Source organism: Nicotiana tomentosiformis, chromosome 2 (assembly GCF_000390325.3).
Source record: "Nicotiana tomentosiformis chromosome 2, ASM39032v3, whole genome shotgun sequence".
In the NCBI taxonomy this organism is placed as follows: Eukaryota; Viridiplantae; Streptophyta; class Magnoliopsida; order Solanales; family Solanaceae; genus Nicotiana; species Nicotiana tomentosiformis.
In genome coordinates this window covers 194,970,958-194,988,661 of record NC_090813.1, presented here as the reverse complement: position 1 = coordinate 194,988,661, position 17,704 = coordinate 194,970,958, and the positions used below count along the sequence as shown (strand labels likewise).

Here is a 17,704-nt window from a genome sequence, read left to right as displayed (position 1 = left end):
AATCTCTTTAGTCACATAGAGGTGGATTTTATACTATGTGTCCTCTTTTTTACATTTACGTCCTTGCATTTTACCCCTATTTCCAAAAGGCGAAATACATTTTTCCTTTAAACTTGTATCTAGTTTTCACTTATAGCCTATTTGGTGAAGCTGCAAAAATCAACTTATTTGGATAAGTGCTTTTTTTTTAAAAGTATTTTTAGTGAGAAGCAATTGTGTTTGACTAATTAATTTAAAATGCACTTTTGAGCAACAATTAGTGTTTGGCCAGACTTTTAAAAATTACTTCTAATTGTATTTTTCTCAAAAGTATTTTCCAAAAAAAATCTTTTGGAAAAAAGCTATTTTTTTCTGTTTCTCCCAAAAGTATTTTTTTTCTTCCAAAAGCTTGGCCAAACACTTCAACTTTGAAAAATAAAAATTCAAAGCTTGGCGAAACAGGCTATTAGAAAGCTCAACTAAAGACCAATATCTATTGAACACTCCAACTCGAATAAAGTGTACCTATTGAACACCTCAAGCTGAAGTGGCACAATGAGTGATATTCACTCCAATTTGAGCGCGTCCGTAAGTGAAATGTAATACTCCCTCCGTTTCAATTTATGTGAACCCATTTGACTGGGCACAGAGTTTAAGAAAAGAGAGAAGACTTTTGAACTTGTGGTGTAAAATGAGGCGCATATATTTTGTGTGACTATAAATCATTGCATAAAGGTAAATTATTTCCAAATAGGGAAAGAGGTCATTCTCTTTGGCACGGACTAAAAAGAAAATAGGTTCACATAAATTGAAACGGAGGGAGTATTATGTTGATTCTTTTATTTTTTTCCTTCTACCCTTTTGGTTCTTTTACTTCTATCTTCTTTGTGTCTAATAGCCTGTTTGCCCAAGTTTTTTTGGGTCAAAAGTATTTTTTCTGGCCAAAAGTGCTTTTGGCAAAAATTGAGGTGTTTGGCCAAACTTTTAGAAGGAAAAAAGTATTTTTGAGGAAAAGCATAAGCAGTTTTTGAGAAGCAGAAAAATGTAGCTTCTCCCCAAAAGCACTTTTCTGAGAAGCATTTTTGAGAAAAATACACTTAGAAGCAGTTTTTAAAAGCTTGATCAAATACTAATTACTGCTCAAAAGTACTTTTCAAATTAAATAGCCAAACACAAATTGATTTTCGCCAAAAGTACTTTATTGAAAAGCACTTTTGAAAAATACACTTCTCAAAATAAGCTGATTTTAGAAACTTGACCAAACATGCTATAATTCAACTTCCCTCAATGATTGTTTTTTCTTTTTCTGTTCTTTCCCAAATGAAATTAATAAAGCTCATCTCCTTTCTAATTTTTCATCGATAGAACCACTCAAAATACAACCTATGCATTCTATTTAGACGCAGACATTGTTAATCATTCACCATCATATACATACACAATACAACTCCATCCCATTTTCACTCACTCTCTAGCTAAATCTCTTCATCAATCTCACATCCCTTTTTCCCTAACTAGGAACTAACAAGCCCCATCAATTTATAGCCACTTTCGTTGGGGCTACTGTGAATTCTTTCACCGGCGTAGAATGCACCATCGCATTTGCCCAAGTTGAAAGTTATATTGATAATTCTAGTTCTGATTTATCTAATGAAAAAATTGGTTTTAAATCAACTGAATAATCTATTTTCTCTGAATGGGTTGATTTTATTATTGGAACGAGAATGAGTCAGTGTTTTGGCTTCCATGGATGATGAATTCTTCAAGTTTTTCAACTTTTTCAGAAAAATATCGTGCTTGGACAAATTTGGAGGTCCATTTTATTGAATTATTCAAGCTTATGGTTTGAATTTTTCAAGCTTTTATGGTTCAAAGAGGCAAATTTAGTGAAGCAAAAAAATTAGGTTTAAGGTTGGGGGAAGTGGAAATCGATGAAGAAGACCATCTAGAGAGATGGAGATAAGAGGAAAATAGGAGAGAAGAAAAGGAAAAAAAAAAGTAAAAAGGGACGAATAAGCACGTGTCAATTTCTAAATTGGCGTTTTGCCACGTCAGCATGAGTAAATATCACGCGTTAAAATTTTTATTGCGGATAATTTTGATGTGTTCAATAGGTATGCTTTTGTTGGAGTTTGAGTGTTCACATAGATTGTATTTTTATAAAGGTGGTTCTTAACTCTAGGCATTCAAGCCTCTAGTTCAAGTTTAAATGTTCAAAATGCTCCAGAGGGCCTATGCCAACCATACCCACAAGCCATAAATCTCCAAATGAATCTAAAGGAAGCCTCAAATAAAGGAACAAGATGCTAAAACTTAAAACGACCTATGTGATTGTTATAAGCATTGTATTTATTGTACGTGGAATAACTTGAGATTGAATCTTGAAGGAGAAGAACAAAACTTCATTGAAGCTTGGTTGGAATTTTTTTTTTTTTTTTGAATTGAATGTTGTTACAAAATATTGGGTCAATCCTTCGGAGTTTATACTTTAAATTTTGGGGGAGTTTGATGAAGATTAAGGTGATTTTAGGTGAAATTTTAAATTTAAGTTTAGATTGTGATGAACGCAAAATCGGTGTATAAAATTGAAGAGCACTAGTCAAAAAGTCAATGCTTTTCATATCTTACTGTGATGACCCTATAGGTTGTTTTGAATAATAGCTTTCCATTTTATGCTTCGAGACCTTCCATAGCTCTATTTTATGATTTATGACTTGTGTGTGTGGTCCGTGTCGATTTTCGGAAAGTTCAAATGTGAATTTTAAAGAAAATATAACTTTTGACTTTGAAAGTAGCTAGAGTTGACCACGATCAATATTTTTAGCAAACGACCTCTGATCCGTATTTTGACGATCTCGATAGGTTCATATGATGATTTTGGACTTGTACGCATGTTTGGTTGGGGTCCCGGATGGTCCAAGGTCGTTTCGGCACTTTATGTGAAAAGTTAAAAATTTGAGTTTGAACTTTAAAAATCTTGAGTTTTGGTGAGCGATTCTTGATTTTGGATGTTATTGTGATGATTTGAGCTTACAAGCGAGTTTGTTTGACGTTAATATACTTGTGTGAATATTCGAATTGGAGCCCGAGGGTCTCAGATGAGTTTAGGATAAGTTGCGGACTATTTTTGCATAGTTGAAGGTTGCTGGTGTTGCTGGACTACAAATCTCGCATTTGCGAGGTTCTGTTCGCAAATGCGAGCCCCGCATTTACGAGAACTAGATCGCATTTGTGATACTGGAAAGGGGGATGACAGCTTCACTTTTGCGAGGCTTAGTTCGCATCTGCGAGGGGTGGAGCCTTCGCATTTGCGAAGGTCTAGTCGCAACTTTGACACTAGATGAGTAAGGGACAACTTCGATTTTGCGAAGCTATGTTCGCATTTGCGGACACCCCTGGTTCACATTTGCGGGCACCCCTTGCGATTAATGTATCGCATTTGCGATATTGGAAGCTCAAGGGCTGGTTCGCAATTGCGAACAACTATTCGCATTTGCGGACATCGCAATTGCGAACTAATTGCTGATGCTAATGGATGTAAATGATATAAATTAGCGAGAAATAATAGATAAAGGTTGGGCGAATCGATATTCGAACGATATTCAAATTGCATTGTCATGGGTAGGCCTATGGCTAATGCCAAATTATATTCATCGAATTGATCATCTTAAGAGGTTAGTGACATAGTTAGGCTATCTATTTTGTAGATTAAATATAATTGGGATGTAATCGGGAGGGTGCCTACAATCAAATGTTTTTAATATTTTCAAGTGCATCAATGCCTAAATGATGTTTTGTGTACTTAAGCACGGAGGAATGAGCTTGTGTGAGAATGTCACAACATAGTCATAGTCTACATGGGTATTGATTGGCTCAAATGATATTTTTGATATTTCTATGTATTATGTCCATCATTATCGACGACAGTGTTTTAAAAGGCGTGGCCGTAAATATTTTATAAAATAATATAATAACAGTAAATATTTATACACAGGTAAAATTGCATATATATATATATGTGAGTGTGTGTGTGCGCGCGCGCGCTCCATCCCCATAAAAAACTAGTCAAAATAATATATTACACGTTACTTACAAGCACAAGTAACTTGAGTCGAAAAGAATAAAATTTTCTACATGCAGGAACAAAAAGGATAAGTAACCTGCAATTTGAACTTTGAACTTGCTGCTATGAAGGAGAATGAAGTTCTCTTTGTATTTGTAAATTTGTTTTGAATATTCGTTGCTTTTGAGAGATATTAGCAGACTAGCGGACAAGATAAAGAATTGGAAAAGACCATAATTTAGGACTTCAATCAATAAAAAAAGTCTTGACTTTTAAATTTAATACATTTCAGTTCCTTTTTAAAACTTTTCAGTAATTACAAGCTGACTTTTGAGAATTTGGGTATTATATGAAAGACTTATTCAACAAATGTTGTTTTAATTTGAAAAAGTCTCTGGGGCTTACGCCTCACTACAAAAACGCGCCTCAAACGCTCGGGCGTACACCCCGAACGCCCAGGCATATGCCCCAAATTGCTGGGCGTACGCCTCTTGAGGCTTTCTTCCCACACTATCGCCTCAGGGCATTTTTGGGGCGCCTCGCCCTAGGGCTCGCCCGAAAACGCCTTTTAAAACACTGACTAACGACCTATTCGACATTTATATTAGTGGCGACATAGCTAACATTGAATGGCAATTAAAGTTGCTACTAAATATAAACAATTACGGACAAAAAATAAATTCAAAAAATAGATTTTCGGAAGTTTGCCAACAAATAATTACTTTAATGGCGACCTATTTGACTTTTGTGATAGTTGCTTTAAAATGTCAATACTTATGCGACTAAAAATCGGCATAAAGTTAAGGCTATTGTGGCGAAGCGAACTGCTTATCAAAGGATAAATAACTTTTTGATGCGACGAAAGTCGCCACTAAAGGTCTAAGTGGCACTAAAAGTCTGCATAGTTCGTAGGTCGCCACTAGAAATAGCAGCCTACCATGCAGACTTTTAGGTGGCAACGCATTCGGCATTCAGTGGCGACTCTGGTCGCCACAAAAGATAGTTTATCCTTTCAAAAGCTACTCTCTTCGCCACAATAGTCTTAACTTTATGATAACTTTATTTGCCACAAATACTATGATTTTTGACATAAATTGCCTTATCTTGTTTCTATTCAAGTTATCTTTTATTTATTTTAGACTTCCATTATATCAAAAATCAAATTCAATGAATGTTCGTTTTTGAGTTCATTGAAAAGATTATTCCCGCGCATCTATTTAATATAAGATATTAGTTTAATATTTCTTTGCTCCTAGAAGTGTAGAGTATATTATCTTTTTGAATTTGGTAATGAATCGTTGATGTAAGAACTAAATTGACTCGGACTTTCGTTTTGTGAGCATGCATGCCATTGTGTGAGGAACTTTGTTTGGTGCATTGTTAATTGATTTGAAGTATTGGATGTGATTCATAAAATTGATGAACTTGTTAGACGTTAGCTTCCAAGTGACTGTTAACTTTCTCTTCAAATATTGAGCTAATACCAGTGATGCTAAAAATAAGGTTCAATTGCTGATGCTAATAGATGCAGATGATATACATGAGCGAGAAATAATAGATGCATCGTTTTGGGTAGGCCTAAGGCTAAAGCCAAATTATATTCATTGAATTGTTCAACTTAAGAGGTTAGTGACATAGTTAGGCTATCTATTTTGTAAATTAAGTATAATTGGGACATAATTATACACGTGCATGCAACCACATGTTTTGAAAATGTTCAGGTGCATAAATGACTAAATGATATTTTATGTACTTAAGCACGTGGGAATGAGCTTGTGTCATAATCTACATGGCTATTGACCGGATCAAATGATATTTATGATGTTTCTATGTATTATGATCTTCACGTGAAAGTATATTTCATATAGGTTGCCAAATGCATAATAAATTTATTGATGACCTATTTGACCTTTAGTGGTGATATAGCTATCATTGAATGGCGACTAAAGTTGCTACTAAACATAAAAGTTTATGAGGCAAAAAAGAAATTCAAAAAAATAGATTTTCGAAAGTTCGCCAAAAATAATTACTTTCAGGGTTACCTATTTGAATTTTGTGATAGTTGTCTTAAATTGTCAGCACTTGTACAACTAAAAATGGGCATAAAGTTAAGGCTATGATGGCGAAAAGAGTTTCTCTTTTTGTGGCGACGATAGTCGCCACTAAAAATCTAAAAGGTCACCACTAAAAGTTTGCATTTTAGGTCGCCACTTGAAACAACAGCCTACCATCGACCTTTAATGGCGACTCATTCGGCATTTAGTGACGAATTTTAGTCGCCCAAAGATAATTTTTCCTTTCAAAAGCTTCTCTTTTCGCCACAATAGCCGTAACTTTATGACTACTTTATTTGCCACAAATACTATTATTTTTGAGACAAATTTCCTTATCATATTTATGTTCAAGTCATTTCTTATTTAATTTAGACTTTCATTATATCAAATATCAAATTCAATGAGTGTTTGGTTTTGAGTTCCTTGAAAAGATTATTCAAATGTATCTATTTAATATAAGATATTCGTTTAATATTTCATTGCTCCTAGAAGTATAGAGTATATTATCTTTTTGAATCTGGTAATGAATGTGAGAACTAAACTAGCTTAGGCTTTTGTTTGGTGAGCATGCATTTTTTGTGGGGAACTTTAGTGCATTGTAGTTGATTTGAAGTATAGGGTATGATTCATAAAATTGAAGAACTTGTTAGACGTTATCTTCCAAGTGAGTGTTAACTTTCTCTTCAAAATAAACTATTGTCACGACCCGGAATTCCCACCATTGGGACCGTGATGGCGCCTAACATTTCACTTGCTAGGCAAGCCAATGTTAGAGAATCATTAAACCAAATCCTTATTTCTATTCAGTAAATAACAATAATTAGCTAAGATGAAATATAATAAGTGCGGAATAATATAAAAAATATATTAATTACTACTACCCGGATCTGGAGTCACAATTCACGAGCATTCTAGAGTTTACTACAAGTAATAGTCTGAAAGAAATACAACTGTCTGAATGAAAGAAACAGTAGAACAAAAAAGATAGACGGGGACTTCAAGGTCTGTGAACGCCGACAGATCTACCTTGAGTCTCCGGATAGCGGTCCAATAGCAAAATCTCGATCAACCCGAGCCGGTACCAAAATTTACACAGAAAGTGCAGAGTACAGTATCAGTACAACCGAACCCATGTACTGGTAAGTGTCGAGCCTAATCTCGACGAAGTAGTGATGAGGCTAAGGCAAGGCACCTACAAATCAACATGTACAGTTTAACAATGTATATACAAATAACAATAATGAAGAATTAGACAAGAGATATCGGGAGGGGTAAACATGCTGGGGGAAATACGAGATAAAGAACTATAGCAGAATGATAACTGGAACAACCAATATATTATGAATTAACAGGAACACGAATATAGTAAAGAAAAAATGCACGGCATCACCCATCGTGCTTTTACTCTCAATCTCACCATAAAATCAATAGAAACGGCACGACATCACCCTTCGTGCATTAACTCTCATATCATGGCACGGCATCACCCTTCGTGCATTAACACTCGCAATATGGCACAGCATCACCCTTCGTGCTTTTACACTCACAATATGGCACGTCATCACCCTTCGTGCATTAACACTCACAATATAGTACGACATCACCCTTCGTGCATTAACACTCACAATATGGCACGACATCACCCTTCGTGCATTAACACTCTCCTTTACCATAATGCAATGAATCAATAACAACATGGAGATAAAATAACAAGTACAAGCTTTACTTCAATATTTAATTTCACAATATCAATATCAACTTCGAAATAAATACTCAATTATCACAAGAAGATCCGTAAGCATGATAAGAATGATTAATTTAACAACATTAGTATAAACACGTAGCAATTAGGCATAGGAAAGAGATAATATAAGAAAAATGAGAGAAAACAGGGAAAACAGGTGAATTGGCGGCGCATAAGTACTCGTCACCTCACATATACGCCGCTCACATAAGTTTCACATAGCAAATAATCTGAGGTTTCTAATTCCCTCAAATCAGGGTTAGACACAACACTTACCTTACTCTGAAGGCCACTTAATACTCAATCACAGCTTTTTCTCTAGAATTGAACTCCAAACCACTCGTATCTATTCAAAAACGACTCAATAATATCAAATATTACTAAAGGAATTAATTATATTGCATAAATTTAGATTTCCCAAATTTTCCTCCAAAACGTTAAAAATCGACCTCGGGCCCGCTTGGTCAAAACCCGAGGTTCGGACCAAAATCCATTTACCCATTCACCCCCGAGCCTGGATATATAATTAATTTTGGAATCCGACCTCAAATTGAGGTCTAAATCTCCAAATTTCTGAAATCCCTAGTTTCTACCCTAACCCCTAATTCTACCATGAAAATCCTAGATTTTAGGTTGATAATTCATAAATTATAATGGGTAATTTAAAAAAAATGATTTAGAATCACTTACCAACACTTTGGGGAAGAAAAGGACTCTTGCAAATCGCCTCTCACCATTTGGTTTTTGAGAAAATGAATTTTTTGGCTAAATCCTGTGTTTGGATTATGTTAAGTGCTGGGCGACAGTGTTCATCGCGTTCGCGAGAACACTATCACGTTCGCGAAGAGTATAGGCTGCCAAGCCTTCGCGTTCGCGAGACCTTGTTCGCGTAGGCTACCCTGGCCTTCGCGTTCGCGAGAATCGCTCGCGTAACACCCCCATCGCTTCGCGTTTGCGACCAAGCCTTCGCGTTCGCGAAGAAGAAAATTCTGGCCTCATCAGTTTACTCTTCGCGTTCGCGGGAGTACCTTCGTGAACGTGAAGAAGGACATGCCAGAACACCTGCTGTAGCAAAATATCAGATTTTTCCAAGTCCAAAACATCACGTGGCCTACCCGAAACTCACCCCGAACCCTCGGAGCTCCAAACCAAACATGCAACAAGTCTAAAAATATCATAGGAACTTGCTCGCGCGATCAAATCGCCAAAATAACACCTAGAACTACTAATTTAGCACCAAATCAAATAAAATTCTCAAGAACACTTTAAAATTCCTATTTTATCAACTGGACGTCCGAATCACGTCAAATCAACTCCGTTTCTCACCAAATTTCACAGACAAGTCTTAAATATTATAATGAACCTGTACCGGATTTCGGAACCAAAATACAGACACGGTACTAACAATGACAAACAACAATCAATTCTTAAAAATAAATAATTTTCAAACTTTTAATTTTAATAAAAAATTCATAACTCGAGCTAGGGGCCTCCGAATTCGATTCCGGGCATACGCCCAGGTCCCATAATTTGATACGGACCCACCGGGACCGTCAAAATACAGATCCTAGCGCGTTTACCAAAAATATTGACCGAAGTCAACTAAAATCAACTTTTAAGGCAAAAATTCTTATTTTCATAAATTTTTAACATAAAAGCTTTCCGAAAACACGCCCGGACTGCGCACATAAATCGAGGAGGGTGATTTTTAAGGTTTAAGAGCGCAGAATTGAGTTCTAAAACATAAGATGACCTTTTGGGTCATCACATTCTCCACCTCTAAAACAACCGTTCGTCCTCGAACGGACATAGAAAAGTATCTGAGTTGGTGAAAAGGTGGGGATATCTATTCCGCATATCGGACTCGGACTCCCAAATAGTTGTCTCAACAGGCTGACCTCTCCACTGCACTCGAACTGAAGGGTAACTCTTTGATCTCAACTGGCGAACTTTCCGGGCTAGAATATCCACCGGCTCCTCCTCGTAAGGCAAATCCTTGTCCAACTGGACAGAGCTGAAATCTAACACATGGGACTCTTCGACGTGATACTTTCAAAGCATGGACACATGGAATACCGGATGAACTAATGACAACCCCGGTGGTAATGCAAGCCTGTAAGCCACCTCTCCCACTCTCTCCAGAATCTCAAAAGGGCCGATATACCTAGGGCTCAACTTGCCCTTCTTTCCGAACCTCATTACGCCCTTCATGGGTAATACTCTAAGCAACACTCTCTCCCCGACCATGAATGCAATATCACGAACTCTGCGGTCGGCATAACTCTTCTGTCTGGACTGAGCTGTGCGAAGTCGATCCTCAATAATCTTGACCTTATCCAAGGCATCCTGTACTAAATCTGTACCCAACAACCGAGCCTCCCCCGGCTCGAACCACCCAACTGGCGACCGACACCGCCTACCATATAATGCCTCATAGGGAGCCATCTGAATGCTCGACTGGTAGTTGTTGTTGTAGGAAAACTCTGTAAGGGGCAAGAACTGATCCCACGATCCTTCAGACTCTATTAAGCTTGCTCGTGACTCGTGAGACCTATGTAACTTAGTGCTCTGATACCAACTTATCACGATCCGGAATTCCCACCGTCGGGACCGTGATGACGCCTAACATTTCACTTGCTAGGCAAGCCAACGTTAGAGAATCATTAAACCAAATCCTTATTTCCATTCAGTAAATAACAATAATTAGCTAAGATGAAATATAATAAGTGCGAAATAATATAAAAATTGTATTAATTACTACCATTCGGATCTGGAGTCACAATTTACAAGCATTCTAGAGTTTACTATAAGTAATAGTCTGAAAGAAATACAACTGTCTGAATGAAAGAAACAGTAGAACAGAAAAGATAGACGGGGACTTCAAGGTCTATGAACGTCGACAGATCTACCTTGAGTCTCCAGATAGCGGTCCAATAGCAAAATCTCGATCAACCCGAGCCGGTACCAAAATCTGCACAGAAAGTACAGAGTGCAGTATCAGTACAACCGACCCCATGTACTGGTAAGTGTCGAGCCTAACCTCAACGAAATAGTGACGAGACTAAGGCAAGGCACCTACAAATCAACCTGTACAGTTTAACAATATATATACAAATAACAGTAATGAAGAATTATACATGAGATATCGGGAGGGGGAAACATGCCGGGAGAAATACGAGATAAAGAACTACAGCAGAATGATAACTGGAACAACCAATATATTATGAATCAACAGGAACACGAATACAGTAAAGGAAAAATGCACGGCATCACCCATCGTGCTTTTACTCTCAATCTCACCATAAAATCAATAGAAACGGCACGACATCACCCTTCGTGCATTAACTCTCATATCATGGCACGGCATCACCCTTCGTGCATTAACACTCGCAATATGGCACGACATCACCCTTCGTACTTTTACACTCACAATATGGCACGACATCACCCTTCGTGCATTAACACTCACAATATGGCACGGCATCACCCTTCGTGCATTGACACTCACAATATGGCACGACATCACCCTTCGTGCATTAACACTCTCTCTTACCATAATGCAATGAATCAATAACAATAGGGAGATAGAATAACAAGTACAAGCTTTACTTCAACATTTGATTCCACAATATCAATATCAACTTCGAAATAAATACTCAATTATCACCAGAAGATCCGTAAGCATGATAAGAACGATTAATTTAACAACACTAGTATAAACACGTAGCAATTAGGCATAGAAAAGAGACAATATAAGAAAAATGAGAGAAAACAGGGAAAACAGGTGAATTGGCGGCGCATAAGTACTCGTCACCTCACATATACGCCGCTCACATGAGTTTCACAAAGTAAATAATCTGAGGTTCCTAATTCCCTCAAGTCAGGGTTAGACACAACACTTACCTTGCTCCAAAGGTCACTTAATACTCAATCACAACTTTTCCTCTAGAATTCACCTCCAAACCACTCGTATCTATTCAAAAACGACTCAATAATATCAAATATTGCTAAAAGAATTAATTACATTGCATAAATTTAGATTTCCCAAATTTTCTTCCAAAAATTTAAAAATCGACCTCGGGTTCGCTTGGTCAAAACCCGAGGTTCGGACCAAAATCCATTTACCAATTCACCGCCGAGCCCGGATATATAATTGGTTTTGAAAAATTAAGGTCGAAATTCCCAAATTTTCGAAATCCCTAGTTTTTACCTTAACCCCTAATTCTACCATGAAAACTCAAGATTTTAGGTTGATAATTCATGAAATGTAATGGGTAATTGAAAGAATATGGTTTAGAATCACTTACCAACACTTTGGGGAAGAAAATGACTCTTGAAAATCGCCTCTCACCGTTTGGTTTTTGAGAAAATGAATTTTTTGGCTAAATTCCGTGTTTGAATTCTGTTAAGTGCTGGGCGACAGTGTTCATCGCGTTCGCGAGAACACTGTCGCGTTCGCGGAGAGTATAGGCTGCCAAGCTTTCGCGTTCGCGAGACCTTGTTCGCGTTCGCGTAGGCTATCCCTCCTGGCCTTCGCGTTCACGAGACATCGCTCGCGTTCGCGATGAAGAAAAGACTGACTCCCCCCCGTGCCTAACACTATGCGTTCACGATGAGCTTGTCGCGTTCGCGAAGGGTAACACCCCTATCGCTTCGCGTTCGCGAGACATCGCTTTGCGTTCGCGAGACATCGCTCGCGTTCGCGAGACATCGCTCGCGTAACGCCCCCATCGCTTCGCCTTTGCGACCAAGCCTTCGCGTTCGCGAAGAAGAAAATTCCGGCCTCATCAGTTTACTCTTCGCGTTCGCGGGAGTACCTTCGCGAACGCGAAGAAGGACATGCCAGAACACCTGCTATCGCAAAATACCAGATTTTCCCAAGTCCAAAACATCGTGTGGCCTATCTGAAACTCACCCAAACCCTCGGAGCTCCAAACCAAACATGCACACAAGTCTAAAAATATCATACTAACTTGCTCGCGCGATCAAATCACCAAAATAACACCTAGAACTACGAATTTAGCACCAAATCAAATAAAATTCTCAAGAACACTTTAAAATTCCTATTTTCTCAACTGGACGTCCGAATCACGTCAAATCAACTCCGTTTCTCACCAAATTTCACAGACAAGTCTTAAATATTATAATGAACCTGTACCGGACTCTGAAATCAAAATACGGATCCGGTACTAACAATGCCAAACATCAATTAATTCTTAAAAATAAATAATTTTCAGACTTTTAATTTTCATCAAAAATTCATAACTCGAGCTAGGGACCTCCAAATTCGATTTCGGGCATAGGCACATGTCCCATAATTCGATACGGACCCACCGGGACCGTCAAAACACGGATCCTGGCCCGTTTACCAAAAATATTGACCGAAATCAACTAAAATCAACTTTTAAGAAAAAAATTCTTATTTTCATAAATTTTCAACATAAAAACTTTCCGAAAACACGTCCGGACTGCGCACGTAAATTGAGGAGGGTAAAAATGAGATTTTTAAGGCTTAAGAGTGCAGAATCGAGTTCTAAAAATATAAGATGACATTTTTCGGTCATCACAACTATTGAGCTATTATTGGCGATGCTAAAAATAAGGTTCAATTGCTAATGCTAAAAGTAATTTTTCTTATTAATTTGTTTTAAAAAGAATGATACAATTATATATTTGGATACAATCTAAACTGTTAATTTTTTATTTTACCTTTAATAAAGAGCTTTTATAGTCACACAAATATTATGACCACACAAAATTTTTACCTTAAGCTTTTTCGACTCCAAAGTCATTTTTTATTTATTAAACTCTTATTTGCGTGAAGTGAAATTACTTCATATAAATTGAAAAATAAGGAATACTAATTTATGCTAACCTTTAATTTGTAATCTAATACCACAAAGAATCATTATGAAACTCCAATACGTTACACACTTTTACCAATTGTTGAAGCAGCAACTGAAACAACAAAAGACGTTTCGTGCAAGTCAAGGAACATGTGTTATGCAATATTTTTGCATGCCAAGCGTATTTAATTTCTTAATGATATCCAGGTTGAATCCTTTTGGAATAGCTATATTTATAAATCAAGAAATATATTTAGAAATATGAAAAGTCACTCAATGTTGAAAAACGAGAACAAGAAGATAAAATGTGGACGATACATGTCTTGAAAAAAGAAACTAACTTTAGTAATTAATGAGAAGACTAAGATATATGCAGTTTAATTACTAGTTTTTTGAAGTTTCCAAGACAAGCTTTGAAAGTTACATTGTTGTATATCAAATCGTAGAAGAAAGGTAGATTAGTGAGCCTTAATTATCAAATTTCAAGGTGACTCCTTTCTTGTTCTTCCCTTACTTTCATGTCTTGGTATTTAGGTTTTGAATAGAATTATTTTGTCATTTTCTTTTTTGCTTTTGTTTTGTGAATTACTTTGTTAAAACGTTACAAAATGTTTGGACTGTAGCTAAGGTTGGATTATAATACTGAATTCTAAGGAGTATATTTTTCCGTTTTGAGGAAATTATTCTGTTGGTGGCTCTTAGACGGGAATTAGAGAGGGTGACTCTTATGAGTAATATTGAAAGGATGAACTGAATTGGTTGAATTAGACTTACAACTATAGACTGATTATGCTCTAAAAATAGCTTAGCATTAATATATATATTTGTATCAGCCCGGTGCACAAGGTATCCCGCGTTCACGCAGGGTCAAGGGAAGGCCGCACCCTAAAGATTGTGATATACATGTAGACAACCTACCCTAATATAAGTATTAGTGGTTGCCTTCACGACTTGAACCCGTGACCTATAGGTCACACGGAGACAACTTTAAAAAACTTGTATCTGCAACTTTAAATAGATTTGGATCCCCTTCCTAATATATACTTGTATCTGCAACTTTAAAAAACTAAAACCAAGATGGAACTGACAAATAGATTTGGATGCTGCCTAGTTTGGATCATTATGCCATTGTTCTTGTATCCCAGCTCCCTTTTTCTTATTTTAGAATCAGACTGGGAATAGCATGATATATCTATTCTTTTAACTAGAATCACACTTTTTAGTGCAGCAAAGGAACAAATGGAGACACTACCATCTTATAATTGCATTATCCACCTAGAGAAATTCCCGACGTTCATTATAGAAAAGGCCGTGTGTAACCACGGCTTTTTCATGATGGCTCCCAACTGTTGGGAGCCATCTTTTAAAAGCTTTTCTCGTCCTCTGCGATTAGCAGATTCCACATCTGTTATGACTTCCATTTCACAGCCTCCAGGAAAGGATCATCTCGCCGTTAAAGTTTACGGTGCAAGTATTCTTTCGCTTAAGGATGAGCTAGCCATCCAGGTTCGGTTCTTGATTCTCTCCTAAACAAAAAGTACAAAAACCAATGTACAACAAAACTAGAAAGAAATTGACTTGAAATATATTGTACTTCTTCTATATATGTAGTCACAAGTTAAGAGAATGCTGAGACTATCTGACAAGGATGAAGAAGATGTGAGAGATTTCCATAAGCTTCATCCAGAAGCTGAGGCCAAAGGATTTGGTAGATTGTTTCGATCGCCAACCTTATTTGAAGATATTGCCAAATCTCTTCTTCTTCGCTTTTGCCCGTAAGTTCATAGATGCAACAAAATGTAGAAATAGTTGATCATCTTGAGTTGAACATGGATGTGCTTGTAAGATTATCAGAGTAGTTGATTTTAATTGCCAACTTTTCTTAGGTGGAAGACATCATTGGATCTCGCAAAGGCTCTTTGTGATGTACAATATAAAAAGTTCAAGTCCAAAAGAAAGAGAGCATATATTTCAGCTTATGGAGACTTTCCGAATGCAGAAGAATTAGCAAGTTTTAGTGAGAAAGAGCTAAAAGGTATAGGCAACTTTGGATATAGAGCAAGGGACTTGGTTATGTTGGCAAAACAAGTTGTTGATGGGGAAATTAAGCTCAGTAAGTTTGAAAAAGACCACATTGGAGCCGAACCAAGTTGGTCTAAGCTGAAAATAAATGGTGCTGGTCCATTTACCATCAACACTATCATGATGTGTGCCGGATATTATAATTATACTCCACAGTGAAACGATGCGTCATATGGATGAGGTAAATGAAATTTATAACTGGATCTGCATGTTTCAATTTACTTGTCTCTTTTGATTTGTTAACTTATTGCATATTCTACTTTCAATCTAAATGAGCTTTAAATGGTTTGTCAATAAAAATTAATTGGGCCAAAAGAATTTATTTAGTTTCATCTTATTAATTAGCCCATATTTTTATTTTGTTAGTCATTATTTTCCGAGTCTGATGCATGAGCTTCATTTCAGTTTCATGGACTTAAAGTGCACACGAGAAAAAGAAAATTCATCAATCTCCAGGTAAGGGACAAAATACAACAAATCTACAAACGTTATGATCCGTTTCAGTCTTTGGCTTACTGGTATGTTATGAATACTGCTCTTCCATTTTTTATAATAGGGCAAATCAAAGTTATTCTAATATACTTGTTTTATTCTGTTTATCTTGACTATATATTTAGGTTTCAACTTGTCAACTGTTATGAAAGAGAACTTGGGAAGGTATTAAGCGAGTTATTACCATTAGAATATCATCGTGTCACTAGCAACTATGAAAAGGAGAAGAAGAAATTTTGAGGTAACATTGTGAAGTTAACATATGTATTTCTCTATATCTAATTATTTATCTTTATTTTATTTTTATCTCTAGCACTGATTGTTTTTTGTTGGTGTTCTTTTCTAGCTAGGATGGAGGGTGCATTAAACTATGAAAAGAAGGGGAAGAAGAAGATATCGAACAGAGTCATGAGGAAAAAGGGGAGGAAGAATCAGAGAAGGATAAAAAAGGTTGATAGAAGAAAATATTTACATATGTTCATTCTTGTTTCTCTCTATATTTCTAGGCTGTGTTTTTGTTGTAGTAAATACATTGTTAAAGCCAGAATAGGCTAGTAGATTTTTGTATTTGTTTCGGTTTATCATCCCGTCCCCGTGCTCCGTAAAGTTTCATCTAGAAACTTATAGTTGTTAAAACACACTATTTTAAACCTCTCTATCGTTGATCTAGCTTATGTGGCATAAATAAGGCTGAGGTGGATAAAATATTTGGTACACGCACTCAAAAAAAAAGCGTGAATACAAAGATTAAACAGAAAATGACTTAAATAGGAGAAAAAAGATTTAAAAAAAAGAAAAGAAAGAAAAACACAAAAAAACAAAAGACCAGCAAAGAACCCAGTTCTCTGTTGCTGCCATTGCCATAGCTTCTTCTTTTCATCATAATTAAAGATAGAAAATCATCAGAATTTCATTATGCAAAATCGTTAGGATAGGAGGAACTTTGTCCAAAAAATCATCAAGAAGGATAGGAATTTCATCGGAACCTGTCGAAAACTCATCGTTGAAACCTTCGAACCATCAATTGCAATAAACACAATGGAAAAGTTTGAACCATCACCGGCGATGGAGACCACCGATGACCACCACAATATTTTCTTCCGCATCACCTTGCTGTAATAAAAAATAAAAAAATCTTAGCAGTTCAAGTCAAATCGGGCAAGAACACCAAAAAGAGTGCGGATATGAAGAGCACAAACGAGGAAAAAATTCACGGGGTGCCCGAACCTGAATGGCGTGTAGGGTGCATAAATCAATTTTGGTTTGTGAAAATTATTGGGTTTTGAAGTGGCTGCAACTTCAATTATTTCCTCTTCCACTTTCAGTCCCTAAAAAAATTGTGGTGGATATTTACAAATCTGCTAGTATCTCTTGTGGTTGTTCGGTGGTCAAGTTTTAATGGGAAGGTGACTCAACTTATTATAGTGGTATTGGAGGGTGAAGA

At 36.7% G+C, this 17,704-nt stretch overlaps 1 protein-coding gene and 1 long non-coding RNA gene across 2 annotated transcripts; one reads left to right on the top strand and one right to left on the bottom strand.

The window, feature by feature from the left end:
* The first annotated feature begins 14,921 nt into the window (after window positions 1–14,921).
* LOC138905907 (uncharacterized) lies at window positions 14,922–16,773 on the top strand. The gene is made up of 6 exons (XM_070194421.1): window positions 14,922–15,192; window positions 15,298–15,461; window positions 15,573–15,949; window positions 16,174–16,286; window positions 16,386–16,501; window positions 16,607–16,773. The coding sequence occupies exons 1-3, from the start codon at window positions 14,926–14,928 to the stop codon at window positions 15,925–15,927; spliced, it is 786 nt and encodes a 261-aa protein (XP_070050522.1). The 5' UTR covers window positions 14,922–14,925; the 3' UTR covers window positions 15,928–15,949; window positions 16,174–16,286; window positions 16,386–16,501; window positions 16,607–16,773.
* A 234-nt stretch (window positions 16,774–17,007) lies between these two features.
* Window positions 17,008–17,663, bottom strand: LOC104117103 (uncharacterized). The gene is made up of 2 exons (XR_691013.4): window positions 17,488–17,663; window positions 17,008–17,373 (listed from the first exon to the last, which is right to left on the bottom strand). It is a non-coding gene; the product is annotated as an uncharacterized lncRNA (long non-coding RNA).
* Between the last annotated feature and the right edge of the window lie 41 nt (window positions 17,664–17,704).